The sequence below is a fragment of the Xiphophorus hellerii genome, chromosome 18 (genome assembly GCF_003331165.1).
Source record: "Xiphophorus hellerii strain 12219 chromosome 18, Xiphophorus_hellerii-4.1, whole genome shotgun sequence".
Classification (NCBI taxonomy): Eukaryota; Metazoa; Chordata; class Actinopteri; order Cyprinodontiformes; family Poeciliidae; genus Xiphophorus; species Xiphophorus hellerii.
In genome coordinates, this window is record NC_045689.1 from 8,451,068 (window position 1) to 8,471,410 (window position 20,343).

General features: G+C 37.0%; 1 protein-coding gene across 1 annotated transcript in view; it reads right to left on the minus strand.

Moving 5' to 3' along the window:
• gbe1b (glucan (1,4-alpha-), branching enzyme 1b) overlaps positions 1-20,343 on the minus strand; it is a 115,233-nt gene that overhangs the window by 16,988 nt on the left and 77,902 nt on the right. Inside the window, exons 14-15 of the mRNA XM_032545406.1 lie at positions 15,698-15,828; positions 561-678 (exon numbers count right to left, since the gene is read on the minus strand). Coding sequence (XP_032401297.1) covers positions 561-678; positions 15,698-15,828 — 249 coding nt within the window. The remainder of the gene's footprint in view (positions 1-560; positions 679-15,697; positions 15,829-20,343) is intronic.

Sequence of the window (20,343 nt, forward strand, 5' to 3'; positions counted from 1 at the left end):
AAACATAGAATAAAACCAAAGATTCTGACACAGTACTGCTAAAAATCTAATATTTATGAAGAATCTGTCTGTCTCTAAAGGTTTAGTTGAGAGCAAAAGTTGCTTATCCAAACTCTGTTAGATATATATTAAATGTTTTTTTTTTGCCAATTCCAGAGCCGTCTCATCAACGCCCACAATTCCTTTTGATGCTTTTCAGCTGTGACCAACTCCTCAAAAAAAAAAAAAAAAAGCCCACATTTGTTTACTGCTATGTGGGACAATAGTGTCTATCAACAGCACACTCCGTCCTCATTTAGTATGCATGCTGACATTTTTGAGCCTGCTTAATTTTGCCTCTTCTTCAGTGTGAATATACAACAACCTCCCAAATCATACTCGAATTAGTATGCAGAATACGATGTTGATACAGCATTGGTTCGGAGAAAAGTGGCCATAGACTCAACAACAGCAGCCCTGAATCTGTAATTGTAGTGCGCTCCAAAGCTAGGACTCAGTGACATTCAACAAAAAAACGGTGACCTCTGATGAGTCAAAAGTATCGTGTTGGAAATATTTACCAGCATCGAGTTGGAGCGTCCGTTGAAAGGTTGGGGCTCAGTGAAGAAATCAGTGTTGTGGTCGAGCCGTCCGTGCCCTCCATACTGAACCTCGTCTGAATCCAGCTTGATTTTGTATCTGACAAAGATCGGAGTTAAGGTGCAATAATGGTGGGAAACTAGCTTAAGAGCTTGAAGACAAAAGAAGATAAAAAAGGAAAGGTTTTATCATCGGTGCAGACTTGGTTTAGCAGTGCTCAGGTGGTGTATACTTTCTGAAATCCTCCCATCCATTAGCATTCATCTACTTCCCAAAGCACTGAAATGTGACAGTGAGAAACCAAAATACTAATGCTGCCTTACATGAACTGAATAAATTAGTTAATGCTTAACCGTACAATCAGATAATTTCGTCTAATAGGCTGGATAAATAGTGCTTGATGATAAATTTAAATAAGTGGAAACAGATGTTTATTTTTTTTTCTTTATTTTTTACAACACTAGAAAACAACACAAAAATGTAGGGCATAATTACTTCCAACTCCTCCAAATTATTACGTTCACTCATACTGAGTAAATAAATACAATTAATTTAGGACTTTAATGAACTCATCTGTACTGCTTTTTTTCAGGATGGAATGATTACACTACAAGCAACATATTTTGAAGAACTTGTGTGCGAACTACTACTTAATCTTTAGTTAGCAAGTTCCTGGGAAGCCATGCGCAGATTTTACTGCCATCAACAAAGTGCTGTTAAACTATCGGCTGAATATTTTTACCACTTTTTATATCATAAATGGTAGAGCTAATTTGAACAAATAGATTTTTAGGTACTGATGCTGCTTTGAGGCACAAATGTCCGTAAGCTTTCAAAAGGGTTGAAACTGCAGTTGTTGCAGCAGTTTTCAACTTTCTACTGAAGAGCTGTTTGAGGCTGAAGTTGAAAAATGTGAATAATCCTAATTCTTCATTGTTTATTTCACTCTGTTCTGGATTTGAAAGCATGATGGAGCTACCACCATGTTTGTTAAACATCTCTTGTAAACATTCCTCCTGCTTTTGTTTAAGTAACAATAGATTAATCTCATCTCCAAGGTATTTGCTTTATTTGTGTGGAGAGCTGCAAATTTTGACTTTGGAGAAGTGCTGCTTCACTGGTCAGAACCCTCTAAATATATATCGATGTTATACTCGTTTGGGTAGCAAAATTTTTTGTTTAGTCCAAAGAGCCATGCTAGTATTCTGCAGAAAGAGTGATTTAAAATGTGATTTTATGCATAAAAATAATTAAAGTGTTTCCGTTTATTGCTATTTTTTTCTATTTATTGAGGAATAAGATGCTGCATGTCTAACAGTTAATGCCATCATCAATTATGTTTAAAGACCATTGATGAACAGAAGTCTGATCTAGATTGTGGAAGAGCACCAAGCTATTGGCTGAACAGTTAAACTCTTTTTGTTTCTTCTCCTTATTAAATTGGGTCTGTATTTTTTTAGTACTCATGTAAAAAGAGTGCTTCGTTTAAAGCAATATTTATACAGAAAGATGAGCATCTGCTAACTTCAAAGGCCAACTGCACTTGAAGGAATCCATATGCTTTAGTTTGATATAATCCAAACAAGCACTTTATCAGTTTTGTAGATCTAAACACCACAACTATCCCTTATAATCCCCACATGAACGCTGTCTTAACTGTACGTCAAATGAAATGTGTTCTGTTAATTATACATGATGAGATTTATAGTTGACATTTTATTCATTATCTGCTCTTTTGTGTCATGGAGAGGCTAAAGAGCTGTGAAGGTGTGCAGGTATAAGACAGTTGAATAATCAAGAGAAAATGTGATGCCTTTGATCAGGTGTGAAGCTTTATGTACTGTATGTGAGGAAGGAGGAGGAAGGAAATCCCACGTACTGTCACTTTTTTTCCCCCTGTACTGCCTCTCCTCTGAGCATCTGAATGAGGATGCAGAGATACTGAAGAGCAGGCCGATGGCAGCCCCCATTATGAGGACTCCCATGAATTGTGTGTATTCTGAAAAAGGGACCACAATAGAAAGACACGCCATGAAATATGTAAATCACGCCATATGCTGAGGCTCCGGGATGTATCCACCTTTCGTAAGAGAGCCCAGTTCTGTCCTTCAGCTGGCTCACGCGACCTAGCTGGAAGAGCTACTTTCCAAGGACATTTTCAGAAAACTAACACAAGAGTGCTTGACATAAGAGTAGTACACATCTTCTGTCTTAAGGGAAATAATGGGTGTAAGAGTCAGTTAAAGGAGTGGTATAATGTCAGAGAAAATATATAGGAGACTAAAAACCCTAAGTGCCATAAAGTGAGACTTAAAAATTCAGGAAATCCACACATTACCTAGAAACTTTGCAACAGGAAAATTTTGATCTAGAAATAGTCTCCTCTTGCAATAAAATGCTAAACTATTTAAGATGCAGAGAGCAAGTCATTTACAATTGTCTATAAAGAAGTAAACTAACAATTATACAGGAGACATGTGAACAGTACTTTTCCCCCCCCCACATGTTCTGATGCAGAATATCAGACATACCAGATGGGCAAACCAGTTGCCTGAATATGCCAGGGCAGTTTAGAAGAAGAAAGCAATGGCTTCCTAACTGCTTCATTGACTTTAGAAAATCAGGGTAGCATCTGAAATCCAAGTAGACAGATTCTGTGAATAGAATATGAACTGCGTATGACCCATAACCTTGCAGAACTCAGCACCAAAGAGCAGCAAGGGGCAGGTAGCATCAGCTACCGAGCACTGCAGACACCGCACCCCCCCCCCCCACAGAGTAGTCACACACCCCACTGAGGCAGGTCGGCAGTGAAACACAGCAGCATCAGCCCTCTAACCCCCCTACTCTCATAGCCCCATTAACACAGGCCAAGCCAGAAACTCAGAAACCCCCAGAGCAGAACTGCCTCCTCAGGGGGAGGTGTCACTGAGTGAAATCCAGAAACCACAATGCCATGTCTTAACTGGTGAAGCAACTTGCTTTGCTGGTGCTATGGACATCTCCAGTCAAATTTTGGACCAATCCTCTTTGAAGAAACTCAAAGAAATCCTTCGAGTGTCGTTATGTGAGTCAAAGCTTCAGGTCCTTCCACAGCTTTTCTGTCAGACTGAAATCACAAGACTCATTAGGTCAAGCTATTACACTGGTAAACGTTTTCATTAGCCGCTCCTCTGTGATAACGTTTGGGACATTTTATTACTTAAAGACCCAGTATTGTTTTGGCTGAGAGAAAAAATGTTCTCTGTTTCAGAGTATCTGGTCTTCTTTAATGAGGTGAAGTCATCAGACAGGCAGTCCCAAAGCACATTGCTTCCCCCTCTGTGCTTGACTGTGGATGGTGTTCATTGGGTCATACTTTGCATTTATCTTCCTTCGGACACAATGCATTAGACTTTATGTCAAAGAGCTCAATTCTTTTGCCATCTGACACCAGCACTTTCTTCATAGCCTCCTATGAATTATTTCAATGTTTAACAGCAAACTTGTACAGATAAGTCGGAACGTGTGCCTCATACTGCAGGGGACTCCAGAATTTCAGTCTATGTAATGTAGGACGTCCTTGGTGACTGATCTTAAATGTCTTCAGATAATTAAACAACTCTTCTCATGTATTTGTGGTGCTATGAGTCCTTTCTGATGATTGGCCTTGCTACACAAAACAGAATGTTGCATGGAGAAGGACGATTACTGGTTGGACATTTTATACATTTTTGTTTCCAAATAATCCAACCAAAAGTTGTTGCCTAATTAATATTATGCATTTATTAGGCACATACTGACATTTTATAGCACAATCAAGTAACTATGTTGCCTTAAGTTGATATAAAAATGGTGTAAATATTAGATTTGTATTAAAAGAAATTTGACTACTAATATGATGCCTTGAAATGAACCTCTTCTTTTTTTTTTTTTAAATTAAGAATTTTTTTGGCACAAGTTCGATAATAATCTGACAGGAAGCGGTGCAGAGAGAAGGGGGTAAAGACATGCGGCACAGTCACCAAAGACGGGAGTCAAACTCGGGACTGTACATGAGGTGCTCGGTGTAACTACTGTGCCATGCCTGAGATCTGGAAAGTTTGACGGTAAATCAACACCTTAAGTTGTTTCCCTTTCCAAACTTGCTTTGCTGTGATGGGAAGAACTGGAATAAAGGGGGGCAGGCTGATTCTCAGTGTTCTGACACTAATTTTTTCCCTGTCTGCATTATTGCTTTAAAGAATCAGCACAGCAGCTCTTCTGTGACTACACAGGCAAGTGTTTGCTCTTAAAAGCACTGGGTGCACATATCCCCATCATTGGAATGCTCCGTTTTTTTGCACTGCATTTGGACACATTTCCCAGGTTCTGCCTCCTTTGGAGTTGTGCTTATCCACTAGTCAAGCAATCTCGATCAGGCCCTTGTTAAAGTCATTCATTTTTACTCTAGACTATTTTCCGTGCTTTCAGCACATCAAATTCAAAATACTGAGTGAGTTTTCAGTCACTGCAAAATATATCTCACTTTTTGACAGGGACTACTTTAATGAGTGAATAATCAATGTTATTCACTCTAGCTGTCAGTAGTTTTAATATTGAGGCTGACTAGTGTCTATGTGTGTGTGTTACACAGAAAGTCCTGGGAACGAGGCACAGTTACAGTAATTTAGAGTTCCCTATCAAACTCTTCTGCAAGGAAGTGAGAACCAGCACAAATTGGTAGTTGGAAGTGTTTGAGCGATTACGTCTTTGTTAGTAGCTACAGACGGCTGCAGAGACAGCTTGCAGTTCAGCTGGGAGACTCTGTGATCAATACAGCCTTTGTGAATAAAGAGGAAGATTAAAGAACACAATCGGTTTTACCCAATGACTAGAAAGAAAAGACGGCAGACCAAAAGCTTGAAGATTAGAGTCATTGATGACTTGAAAACAATCATGCCATGACCACAATTTCAGCCCCAGCCACCACTCAGTTTCTCTGCAAGCTCATTGATGCTTTTTTCTACCTGTATGGAGGTAATAGCATGCCACCATGGGTAAAGAAGAGTTAAGTGAGCTCTGTGCACACATCTAAAGAATGTGCATGGCCTTTTAAGTGTTATAAATGCCATGTCTAGTCTTTTTATAGTCAATGTCACCACATGTTCTGATTTAAGTTACATAAGAGAGGAACAAATGGTAGAGTTCATTTCTATCATGGAAAAAAAAAGAAGAGACATACAATAATGTAAAATAAATCAATCTTCTACAGTGACTGACTTTAAAAAAGGACTAACAAATTGTCTGAAACAAAGCAGGTATCTCAGTTGCTTACAATCAAAGAGTACAAGCAGATTTAACACAATGATTAAATGAGATTTTAAGCGGCAATGGAAGAATCCAACCTTCGAGTGAATGTATTCAGTTGAAAAACCCACATAAATAAAAATAATAAAAAATAAAGCACCGTTACTTCTGCTGCAGGTTACGTCACTTCTACTGTAGCTTTTGTATTTCTGTTGCGGGTACTTTATTTGTGTTGGGGCTATTATATTTCACCTGAGACCTCTGGGCCACCATACCTAGCTCTTGTCTGATGAAACAAAAATGGAGAAAACCCTGCACATCTGGTAAAAAAAATAGTTTCAATCCAACTTATTCAAAAATAAGAAAAAGGAATCATCCATATTAACACCTTTGCTCGTAAATGCTCTCCAGAGATTGGTGAGGTGACATTTTATCTATGCACCTTTTGGTGAACTCTTACCACATCAAGATGTATTAAATATCATGTAACCAATTTTACCAATCTGATAAATGCACAAACTTCCTGTTAAAATCTCAGTGGCGTTTAGTAACCCTTCACACATGTAAGTTTGTGAGGAAAGCAGACAGTAGATATGAATATGTTTTAAAAAGCAGCTATTTTCTCATGGCTTTACTTATAACTTATAAAATTCAGCACACACCTGCCTTACCTAAAAGGCATGTGCACAAATCTCCCATACTTCAGGGTGGCTGTGTCAAATCATATTTGTACCTCCAGAAAAAAATATTTTATAAATTGCTATAAATTAAAAGTTCTCAGAGACCCTGAAGGCAATAAAGGTGAAAATTAAAAATTCTTTAAAAATAGAGTCTTTATTTTTGATGGTGAAATTACGCTGCTAAAACAAAAGCTCAATGTATTTTAAAGTTGAAAAGACATTAAAAATGCTGAGTATGTGAAACTAACATTAAGCATTAACAATATTAAACCCTTTTCAGATTCTGATAACTAATTTAACAAAGCTCCATTATTTTTGCACAGCTGGTAAAAGGCAGGTTATATAATGATGAAAACAGTCAGAAAAAGCACAACCACCTCCACCAAGGCCAAACAAAGGTTCAGCTACAGTATAGCAATACCTGAGGCTTTCTGCTACACTAACTTGTCAAATAAGTCCTTCAGATTCAGCTAGCTATAGCTTTTCTTTTCTTTTTTGGTCTTGTAAAATACACTTTTATGTCCACAAATAAATACAGTTCCATCTTTTCTCATATTCTCTATTTAACAAGGCACAGCATTCCATATAATTATGCTTTTAAACTTCAAATACTGCCTCAGCTTGATTCAAGCTGAGTTAAAAAAATAATATCTTAAGGAATCATAGAAAAAAAAATCAGAATATTTGAGTATGCAGACTTAAAGGCCAGATTTTTAGAGCCAGACACCCTAAAAAACAACTTGAAAGTAGAATAACTAAATCACAATCAAAAAAATTCCATCCACTTTTAAATAATTCTGATAATTTTAAATTTAAACTTTCATAACCAAAAAATAGCCTTTTGAATCAGACTTTCAAAAATCACATATGCTTTTTTTCATATATGGATGATGATATTTAATTTGAAACAACGCCATCTGGAAGCCCGTCATATCCCAATACAGATTCTTTTCGTTACACATTTTGTAACGGTAAAATGTTTAACGAATGTTTGGTCACTGAATGACAATGTAGGAAAATGATGCGGTAAGCAATTTACAATTTACAAAGATAATTTAAGGAAGGTTGGTTAGCTTTGTGAAATTAAATGGGTGAACAGAATCATTATCTAACAACAGGCTAAAGACACTCTCCACTGGACACACCTTTTACTGTTGAATAATAACACAATCTTGGTTCTGAGGGAAAGAACAACACAAATCTGAAGGAGAGAATACAAACAGGTTATGCCAATGTAATGACAACAGCTTAAGCAGGAAATAAGCAGCCAGAACAAGGAGACAACTGTGGGTAAAGTTAATCAGGGAAGAGGCCGTAACAAACTGTTGTAGAGAAACCAGCTGTGGACAGAGTTCTACAGTTTTAATGTGGCTATGTTAGGATCCCAAGCTGCTCCTCTACATAACATTTTTTCTGAGTTCTCCCTCCTCACCGGACTAGCAATGAAGGCAATTTAAATTTTTGAAGTCGAACTGGAAACTTTTCCACCAATAATGTCTTGGGTGGACAATATGTTATGCTGGATGTCTGAATTCAATAATAATATCACTGTATGGAAACGTTCAGCTTCCATCTCAACTGCCTTTTGTTCTTTTTTCTTTCACTTTTTTATGCTTTTTTCAATTTCGGTCATGAAAAAAAAGAATATAGCTACAAGCTTGAAAAACATGAAAGATTGTGACAACATATGCCATTTAAAACACTAAAAGCTAAGTTGAAACATGACCTTGCATAAATGCATTCACTAACAAACAAATAAAATGCCACTTTCTTCCTTTTAAACCATTTCTATGGTCACCCTTTGGAGGCTCTAGGCACTACAAGTTGCATATAGAATAATTATGCATGGAGTCATATTCATACACCCTGGAGCACTTTGCTATGAGCAAAGCTTAGAAAAAAAAAAGACTGAATATTTTTTCCTTTACTTATCTCATCCAAAAACTGATCATTTTTGGAAATATTGTCTATACACTGTAGTGCTTACTTTGATCAAAATTCTAGTGAGTAAGTGACACCACATCTACAGTTGAATTATTCTGCACGGCAGCCCAGGAAACGCTCAGACAGAAAGGGAGAATGATAACCTGACACAATCGCAACTGCCTATTGGCACAGTGTAAATCAAAGACCAATCTGCCCCTACAGGTACAGCTTTCATGACGGAATCCAGCTGGGATTTCAAATACTCTAACCAGGCAGATAAAGACCACTGTCTGAAGATTGTGTCCACCATGAGATGGAGAGAAAATAATAAAAGACACTGATGGGAGACAGCCCACTGAAAACCTAACGGCCGCTGCATTTTAATGAGCAACGTATTTTGTTGAGGGGCCTTGCTCAACTTTTTTCTCCTTTTCATCACAGAGAAAGATAAAAACAGACACATATAAAGATAAGCCTGTCAGAAAGCATAAAGAGGCCAAACTGTCACCGAATGTGTGACTCCTGAGGGATACATTCCTGTGATATTTGTTTTAAAGTCAAAATGTACAGAGTTTCAGGTTTTAATTTCTGTTCATTTAATTCTGCTAAGAACTGCTATGCCTATGATTCCCTAAACGATTAAGCTAAAAAAAAAAAAAAAGAACTACAGAGCCAGCTGCACTTATTAACACCAATGGTAAAGGCTATAATGTACATTTTTAAGTTTAAGTTGGATAAATCTAGCGAAAGCCCTGACGTTGCGATCCTATGCTAAAGTTTTGCCTGACAATGGAGCCATTTACCTTACAGCTCAGAGTATAACACCTCCGAATCTCAACCTCACATGCATTGCGGTAAACCGTTTGATCAATCCACACACTTTGACACAAAACCTCTGCAGTCACTGACTTTCATGCTTATTACCTCTATCTTCATCATTGTAATGCATATATGATTCCTTTTTGAAAAGGAAGGTTGTCTATAAAGGACCAAAATGTTCTTCCCTTCTTTTGCAGACTGCATGATGCTTTGACTGCCTTGTTGTGTGATGACTGACATTGTTTGTGAAGAATAAAGACTGATTATTGTTTTTGACTTACTTTCATGCTTGCATACATTGGATCTCACAAAAGGTAGTTTAATTACATGAAATGTGCAAGAGGGAGGTTTGTAACAACACTATCAGCTCATGACAGTAGCTAAAAATACACAATATTATGTTGACTACAACAAAATGAGATTTTGGAGAAAACTTTTTTACACAAAAAGAGAGAAAGTGTGAAAAAAACAGCCCCAAGCTGGGTCTAAAAGAACTTGGTATTGTTGAAGAATACTCTGATCCAAGTTTAACCAGTCCATATATTGCAATGTCTTTTATCAGTAAATATTGTAAATATTTGACAGATAGTAAATGTGGCTCAGAATAAGCTCTCTGGTATAGTTCTGAGTCTGAAATTCTCAAAATGCCAGAGGAAACAAGTTGGTCAGCAATCATTAAATAGTTTGTTTTTTAAAACTCATATCCCTTTTATAGTTATTTTTTGAGATAGACCTGACTCATATCCTATCAGAATCAAACTTCTAGGTTAAGTAAAAATAATTTTAGATCTAAAACTGTCAAAGCTATGAATACTTTTGGGCTTAACTTTAGATAAAACAGGGCCCATAACAATGGCTTAGACTTACTTCATTAGAGGAAGTCATGCTGACAGCACAGATTTCACTTTAATGAGAAATATCATAACAATTTAATATCTTGAGATCTCATTACAACCCAAGTAAAAATACATTATTTTTTATTTCTCTACAAGTGAACTTGGGATATGTATTTACCTTCCTTATCCTCTCCACTGTGCACTGCAGCAACATAACCTTGAGTTCTTATTTAGCTTGTTTTAATAAGTTTTTGTTTTATCATCTCATTTTTTGGTATTGGGTTTTATTTAGTTTTTTCCTCCGCTCAGAACAGGGGCAGAGGAAAAAAGGGCGGGAACCAGAAAAACTTCTTGGTTTGGGAGTTTATCTCTGGGAGGACGCATCGACGAGTAATGGCCTCTGTATACAGGATGCCCACACTTCCCAGCTTTTTTTAGTTCTCTGCAGTTGTAGTTGTTATAAACTTTTTAAATTATTGCTGTCTCAGAGAAGATATTTTCAAAAATTACTTACTTTACTAGTCAAATAAAGGTTACGTAAATACATTCTACTCTTTTTCTAGTTTTGAGAAGCTGCTAAGAAAATGAGCCTGTGTCACACCATATCAAATAAGCTACGCATTTCTGTTTAAAGGTTTCTACACCATCTCAGCAACTCAAATTAGAAATAAGGCATTTTTTAAAAAAAGTTTTGCTACATTTATGAATGTCAACTATGATGAAAAAAAAGTTTCTTTGCAAGGGATTTTTTCACTCTGCACCTTTCCCAAATTAAAGGCTGCGTTTACCTAAAAAAATAAGACATGATTATGTAACTGTATTATAGAATGAATACATTGCAAGCTTTTTTTCCCCTCATTTTTACCAGGCAACTTGCACTTTTTAACCAAAAAGTTCTTGTACACATAAACAACTCTCCGCTTGGCGACACCATACTTATTTAGCTGAATAATTAACTGCAGAAGCTCCACAGGTGAGAAATAACACCTGGAGACCTGTGTTAAAAAGCAAGCGGCATCCAACAAAGCAACAAAAAGAACATCAGTGATGTTTTTTCTTTTCTTTTTTACTCCGGAGGGACACTCAGTTATTGTACGATACTTGCTATATTGCCAAAGGAAACATTATTCCGTGGTGGATCAATTTTCAGCAGCACAGAGCATGGTCAGCTTCATTTAGCCATTAGTTCCAGATACGGCTGCAGAGCAGAGCTCCACTGCGACATCCTGACCCTCACACAGGTAGAAGAAAGTTTAAGTATATGACAGCTGAGTGTAATGAAAAAGCACTTTTGGACTCTTTGAGCTTGTCTTGTTTACCTCCACTGCCTCTGAGTGGCACTTTCATCTGTCTTCTCCCCTAATTGGATCCTCTGCACACATTCCCATCGGAGGATCTGCATCTCCTCATACACGTGGCGCATTTACCTTGCTCACACACACAGCACATTTGCCTTTATGTGTTTACCGCCTCTCTGTATAATGACAGCCAGAGCTTTGCCCTCACATTTATTTGCATTTCCTCTCAACCCACACCCAGTGTCTGAGACCTCTCCTTAAACATCAAAAGAAGCACCAGGAGGAAAATATGTGGTTCTATCTAAATGAAAATAAATCCTCAAAAACGATGTTAGAGACACTCTGCAGCTTGGCTATTAGCGCTTTGCCCAAAATTCACCCTCTCGACATTGAGCTAATAACACGAGGCAAAAAGTACAATTATCCCACATCAAACAAACAAAGTATCAACCAATGCCTAACAAAACTATTTACAACCCTTGAAGTTTAGTTTTGTTACATTAAAATCACAAATGTTAGAGTGTTTTTTATGGGCATTTTATCCAACAGAGCAACAGAAAGTTTATAATTATGTCATGGAGGAAAATAAATACAGGGCTTTTTTTTTAACCTCTCTGTTTTTTAATAAATAAAAATATAAGTGTGGAAAGCATTTGTCTTCATTCCTTGGTAGAATAATTTTTTGCTGCAATTATAGATAGCCCCCAAATTGCATTTTTGCTGCATCCTCTACATGGGACTTCTTACAGGATTCTACCAGCAATGACTACATAAACAACATTGCACAACGATGTATTTCTAGAACTCATCCAATGTTACCACTGACTTCTTGGTAACTTCTATGATTAAATGCTCTTCTTGTCTGACATGCATCATTTTCCTTCCACCTGAAAATGCAGTACATTGTGTTGGTCTATTAGATGCAATCCCCATAGAAAACACTGAAGTTTGGGGTTGTGACAGAAATAAAACATGAACGCTTCCAAGCCTTATAAATACATGTTAGCATTTAATCTGTTTCCGCTTTATGGAGCGATACTAACTTAATTACCTTTAATCTAACTTTCAGAAAAATGTATTAAATGCCTGCTTGAGATCATTTACGTTTTCATTGACATTTAAATGCATTCTGAGGCTTTTGTTATGGCATCGTTAGAAAGGGGGAAAAAAAGAGATACTTTCGCTTGCGACATCATCTTAACTCATCATAGAATAGATTGAGATTTTAACAGCCAGCATCCAGAGAAAAACAAACTTGGGTTGCATTCTAATTCATTATCACTGTATTTTAATCACAACCAAAGAAGCAGCACAGCCTTCTGTCCACCAGGGAAACTGATGGTGTGAGATGTAGTCGGCCTCATAAGGGAGCAATGTCCGCGATGAAAAATACAGATCTGTCAGCTTCCTGTCCCCCTACACATTCCTGATCATTAGGCCTGCTGCAATAACAACTGGGGGACTCATTAAATTCCTGACAGCCAATGTTGCTAAACAGAGTCTTTCTGAATCAGTGGGCTCTGATATTATTTCTCTCTAACAGCATAACAACAATGCAATAAACAACCAACTCATATTCCCCCTCAACAATTACGACACAAAGTGCCAACCTCAGAGATGAGGGTGAGAGGGGGGGGGTGGGAAAGTCATTAAAACTGTGCGTCTTTACAAGTCTCGTTTATTTTTAACAGGGCTCCCGCAGAGTGCTTAAATCTCTGATCCACTTCTCAGCCTAGAGTCTTCTCAGGGGACATTTTTAGTACCCTAAAATGTCTTGTGCCCCTGTCAAAATGTAGGAGTTTAATTAAGAGACAAGTCAAGCCCTTAAAGTCATCAAGAGTGAATGTGAAGATTAAAGGGGAGCTTGATGCAAATCTGAGAAAGGAGCACAAAATAAATCAAAATCATGTAAGTTTCGTCTGAGAATATTTAATAGAGAAGGGTTTATAGTAATGGGAAAAACCACAACCTTCATCAGTTCAACTCTTTTAGATTTCAGTGCATAATAAAAATGGTCCGCTCATTAGGTTGAGCGGACCAACAACATCTGTAAGCGCAGAAAGGCACGTCAAATAAAAATTTTACTATATCTTTGTGGATGCATTGACAGTTCTTAATCTGCTGTGTTTTGTACACTTTAGGTTAGCATTTTTTATATATAAATAAAACCAAGAACTAAAGGAGAGTTCACATTCTTTTTCACATAACCGGTTTTAGCATCTAGTAAGGAACGAAACTATGATGATTGACACATTGTTGTTGTAAGCATTTCTTGAAGAGTGCTGACAATGAGAGAAGTGAAGACTGTATCAGCTGCTACATTAGCAATTCTGTAGCATTTCCCAATGCAGCTGATATAAGTGGAATGTGGTTATTACTTTAAATTTATATTATATGTATAATGAGGCATCATTATCTGGGGACTTGCATACAGTTTTCACTAAGCCACAGAGTTCCTTAGGTGTACAATAATATTTTCTAGCAAGTTAAGGAGTCCACTTCTCTGTGTGTGGATTGTTCATTTGCAGTTTTCCAATTTTCTGTCTCCTATTATTATCTTGGCAAAATACTGTTAGCAATTTTCTCGGGAAGGAATGAAATAAAATAAATTAAAAAGGTGTCAGAAATATAATGCATTAAAAGAGGTAAGTCAATAGTCACAAGTCACTTTTTTCCAAACGCAGTTCAGATCTCAAGTCTTTAAAATGAGCAGTGTCTCTTCGTCTGTCATCTCTTTGGCCAAAAATATGGAATCACTGTAGCTTAAGTATTGAAATTATTATCGCTAAATTCAGTTATATGCAAAATCTTTATAATTTTCAGAAGGTGCAATTAAACTTGCAAAACCTTATCAACTGCTGTGAATTATTTGAAATAGAACTATAAGATATTACATTAAAATAATATATGCCCTACTAATAATTTGTGATTATTACCAAGGTATGGTACGTATGTGAATTTTTATTAAAATAAAATAAAATAAAAAATAAAAAAAAACGGTAAACACTCATTATTGTTAAATGTCTGGAAGACACAGACAGGACTTGAAATAGTTCTGAAAAAATTTTTTGGGACTAATGTTGTTTACACTAGTCCACCACAATACAGGGCATTATATAGAATTAATAGATTTTTTTCCCCTCCTTATTTTAAATGCAAAGATTTGCAAGATTGGGAATCTATTTATTAAGTCTGTATTTAAAACCATTTCTTTCAATTCTGAAGAGTCAACCTGTCTAAAGGTGTACCGACAGATTATCAAATGGAGAGTGAGGAATGATGTAATAAGGGAATCAGAGGGAATACTGAATTTCTAAAAGTAACTGTGAAAAGTGCTTTTATTTTGAAAACCTGAAAGTATTATAATGGCACTCACCTAACAGAGAAAGACGAAAATGTTGAAGGCATGCAATGTTTATTTTGTTCAGAAATTACCCCAAGCTATTGAATACAGAGTTTAGTTGGAAAGATATTCAAGAGATTATTATGAATTAGGTTATAAAAGGAAACATTTCACAAACATCCCTCATTAACAAAACAAACACACCAACTCTAACCATCTGGTTAGAGTTGCAGTCTTTTAATGCAAAGATTAAAAGATTCTTTTAATCTTTAAAAGCATTAAAAGAATCTTAACACAAAGATTCTTTTAATGCATTATATTTGTGACACCTATTTTATTTATTTCCTTCCCAAGAAAATTGCTACATTTCTCACATTAAGCGGATGCTCACTCAATGGTGGTATTAAATGCAAACAAAAAAAAAACAAGCGTTACCATGACAACCTGTCATACGTTTACTTCACAGTAACTCAGAATGGACACATTAATTATTTACTCAAATGATTTGCCCTTACAGTCTCACTCTCACCTTGACTGCATAATATAAAGATTGTTTATAAGATTCTGGTCCCAGAAATCAAGCCCGAGTCAAGTCTAAAACATTTAAAGGGCAAATCTAAGGCAAATCGCAAGTGTTCAGAGCATCAGTCTGTTGTACCTGAACAAGAGTATAAATTAAGTCCTGAATCTTTAAAGAGCAAAATGAAGACAAGCTTCAAGTCTTGAGAGCATGGGTTAACATCTAGGTTCATTTAAGCACAAGTTCAAGTCAAGTTAGAAATTTTCTTTGTACAACTAAAGTGCAACTCAACTAAGCCCCAGACTCGAGTCACCATCTCTGGTAAGAAGGCTATTATTGCTGTTAGTAACATTAGATTGCGTGAAAGGAATTTCAGTGTCTGAAAAGAAAGTAGACATGTCATGGCATATCAGAATAAAAAAGGATACTTTCCTGGTGCTTCCACACCCACTCTGTAGTCCTGGAAGCTCTTGTTGGGGTGGAAGTTGAAGATAAAGAGCACATTTGCCCTATCAAACACAATGACCTTGTCCCCTTCATGCTTGGCACTGACGTAGGCCTGGAGGAGGAAAAGCGAAGGGAAAATTAAAGTTAAGTATTTCTTCATGAACAGTCATTACCTCTCTCATACTGGATTTAAACAGTTATAATGGGTCACATTATATCAGGGGAGCACAGATACGCAAAAAGAATGAGACGCACTCCCACATCAAAATTTCAGGTGGCTCTCATCAGCAGAAAGCAGCGGCCCTGATGGTGTGAGGCAGACGCTGTCAGCTTTAGACAGCTGCGTGTGATAAAGGCGCCTCTCTCTCCTCTGGAGCAAGCCACGGCTAACGTGTCATTAGCAGAGATTATCAATGTCACCCAACCTCCTATTTTTGGTGCCTTGTTCCCCAAGCCAATTTCAGGGCACCATATTCACGGCTGAACGAGATGATAAGCACCCCTGCAACTGGACCGGCAGAGAGGATGGAGGTTAAAGAAATGAGCTGACAGCCTGGAGTCGCTCCATTTCTCCAAGTGCTCTGAAGTAATGCCAACTTCGTCTGGCTTACAGCGACTGCTTTGGAATTGCAAAATAAAATTTAGCTTGCACCTAGCAAGCAGTGGTCAAATAAACCCAGGTGATTCAGTTTTACATACATGTTAAAAAAAACATGTGAATCGTCCACGCTGCTGTTCAGACCAGTTGCAAATATATGTAGAATCTCTTGTTGTTTGCTTACAAAATCCAAATTATGCATTAGATTTCCACAGCAATGTCCCCATGAGATAAACAAACATATGTTTGCCTGATATCAAAGTGAGAAATTCTAGTCTGAAGTTAGGTCTCAGAGACAGTCGAGTTTCTGTTTTTGTCACCGCCTCCAGCGTCACACTGACCTGGAACAGTTCTGAGTCAATCTTAGCCATGGAAAGAGAGCAGGATGAATCCCCATTTGTGAAGTCAGCACTCTCAGGAAGATTTTCTTTTTTTGGATGGGGGGAGGAAATGGCTCAAAGAATGTCCACAACCCTTCAGTCTACTCCTCTTCCCCCACTGTGACAAAAATTTAGTCAGCCGCAGATGCTCTCAGTTTACCAAGAGAGAAAATTATATGAAACTTAGTAAGACTGTTTTAGGACAACATTTCCAAACATCTCAGTTATTTTAACAGCTCAAATCCTTAATGTGGTTTGGTGCATTTGTCATTTGACCGTGTTTGGAGTAAAGCATTAAAAGCCCCACAATTTTGCCAATTTTCTCACCCGATCTTTGCATGATTTTAGAATTTTTTTTATGGTTGTGAGAAATTATCTAGAAAGGAGCTGACTACCTAATTATAATGAGAGATCTCAAGATGAAATGTCAGAGTAATGTTGTCATAGCGATAATTTAATTGGGTGATTATCTTGAAATATGACTTTTAGCTATCTGTTTAAATTACAACTTCATTATATCATGTTGGGATGACGAAAGTTTGTCACTGCGACTTTAATAATGCATCAAAATAACACATCAAGTTTGGCTGCCATATCATCTAATTTTCTAAAGTTATCTCACATTCTTGACCTAACAGACAAATACAGTGACTTCAATCAGATGCTCCTTAAAGGACATATTAAAGCCAGATTACAGTTTGAAAATGCACAGAGGAACAAAGGCCTTCATTGTTAAAAAAGAAAAAAAAATAGCCCTGTGGTTTGATGAATCTAAAGTGGAACTTTTCAGCCACAATGACCATCGTTGTATTTGTTTTGGTTGTATTCATTAGGAATATAAAAAACTGGGATCACCATTAAGATTGTAAAATCTGAAAATACATGTTCAAGCGAGGCAACCTACACACTGGACTGTTCTGACGGTACTTCTTGGTTCTGACACCAGGAAGAATGGTGTCAGAACTTCAACAAACTTTTGTGAGAAGTTTGTGGAAGGAAACCCAAGAGGTTTGACCCAAGTCATACAGTTCAAAGAAAATGCTACCAAATACCGAGGACAATTAGGTAAACTTCTGATTTGAAAACCATCAATAAATAAATAACTCTGGCATATTATTTCTCTCATTATTGCATTTAGCAAACAGAAATCCTTTTGGTAATTCTAACTGACTTAAAACATCAGAGCCTTGGTCTGATTAACTTCAGATGGTGAGAAAAAGGTATCAGCCCATCCAATGTGGATGCTGAAGTCCATTTCTCATGGTGTTCTGGTTTTTATTGGCATTTCTTTCCTTTGTTATAAATCCAGCACTGCTTTTGCTGCATTGACAGAAGTTTCAGTTCACATCCACAGTTTGGGCCTTTGAAGCTCTACATCTCTGATGTTTCCACAAATCATAAAGTCTCCCTGCGTGTTTCCATTTCCCCTCAGTTCATTTGCACCTGAGACAAAGTGAAATGAAAAAAAAAGAAAAGAAAACTGCTGACAAATCATACCGTGCTCCTCCTTTCAACTACGAAACGTCCTTGGATCAGGCCAGCACTGAAATATTGAACCAGCTGAGCTATAGAATGTATCTAATAAATGCAATTACCTTGGCAATGTCATTGATAAGCCCTGCAGAGGATTCAGACTTATCTGGTTATTACAGCTGAATCTCTGAACATTATTGGCATTATCTGTGAATGATGTTCGACAAAGTCTTTTTCTGGTATCGTATTAGCCCCTGAATAAATGAATAAGACTTTTCTCAGCAGCTGCTCTGCAGAGTCTGACACAAAGGGTCAGTTACAGGAGCTACGGCAATAGAAATGTTATCTCCCGCTGTAGTTTGGTCTTCAGATAATTTATTTAGTCTGTTATTTGTATGTGCTGTAATATTTCCCAAGAGTCCACTTTAATGACACAATCCTAAAGCTATAAAGGTAGAATGTTTTGAATTATTCATTCTAATGTATTAGTTTATGAAAAGATTATTAGATCAGATTTGTTTTGCATTTCAAAACAAACTATGTAATTCTTTTGATGTATTACTATAGGATTTTTTTTAATAACTAAAGGGCATACAATACTGAACTATAGCTGAGCGATTCTACTTTGGAATAACAGCACAGTAATTACAGTATCTACAGCAGAGTTTAACGCAGAGCATTCTTTACAATTATTTGCCCCCTTTATGACCTATTAGAGCAGTAATTATGATTTCTTTGGGGTATGAATACAGTGTGAGAGAATATGTCTGAAAAGGAAGGCAGAGGTGTGTAGTCATGTAAAGACTAATATTAAATATTTACTCTTTTTCCCCATTTCTCTTAGTTTTCCAAAATATACAAGAGAACATAACATTCAAGTAAAGTAAATGCAAATTGATCCCCTTAAATCAGGAAATGACTACAAGTGCCATATTTACACTTAAAACAATAGTTAGATTGTTTAGCACGGCAGGGACAGTGAATAGGCTGGAAGAGGAGTACGTTTATTATGCAACCACGCAAAATCAGCAGGACAAGAAAAGCTCACCATTGGTCCTGTGGCATTCAGGGTCACAAAGTCTTGAGAACCTCTAGTCTATTGGCTTTGAACATGTATTTTCAGATTTTACAATTGGAATGGTCTATTGGCTTTGACCAACAGACCAGTGGTCAAAACACCTGTCTACTGACCAGTGTTTTGTATGTTTTTTTTTTTCTGTCTATTTACACGGTCAGTCATTACCTCTCTCATACTGGATTTAAACAGTTAAAAATCCAGCAGAAGACGCAGCAGAAGACTACTCATCCTAAGCTTGACTTAGTCTTTCCTTTCCACTGTCGCCACATGTTTACTGAGGGATTGCTGGATGTTTAGTCACTCAATGCAATTCTTCATCCTCTACTGTGTTTCCATTAACCGTAAAATTGAGGCAACATGCCAATTTTTTAAAAAAGTAACGGTTTTTGACCAAGAGTTTTTGCTCCAGGATAATGTGCTTTTTTTCAGCCATATTAAGCCATTTTTTCAAGCAATTTTTCACATCACACGAGTCATGTGATCAACAGCGGGATGTTACTAAAAATTACTCCTCATGAAAAATGACGCCAAAGATGACAGGAAGTAGTATCAGGTGTATGGTTTGTTTTTGTTTTTTCAGACAGTGCAGCTTACGCCACCAGAGTACTCACAGCATGGCGCAGTTCATAAAAAGTTGTGCCATTCAAACGTGTTGAATGTCTTCTGTAAAATCAGCTACCTCAATTTCCTCACAATACCGCATATGTATCCACTCCTAAGTATAACGGGTCTGTCGCACCTGAGGCTGAATAAGACGCCGATGTCTCCCCTGATGCTGATAGATAATGAGTGCTACCGCCACGGCTAAAATATCAATATTTCAAGTAACTGTTTACATTCGCCACTGCCATGATTTTAATGATTTATCGCATGAACAAGCTTATTCACATGAGTTTAATTTAATTTCTTACTTAATGGAAACACAATTGCAAAATTGTGTATTTTTGACAATAGAAGAATATAGACATAGATCTGTGCACATTTCTAATTGAAATCCATACTGCTGCCATATCCTTCCTTGTAGTAAATATACAAAGTAATTGGTTGGGTTTGCTTACATAGATAAATGTTTGCTAATTTAAATTCTAAACTGACCAC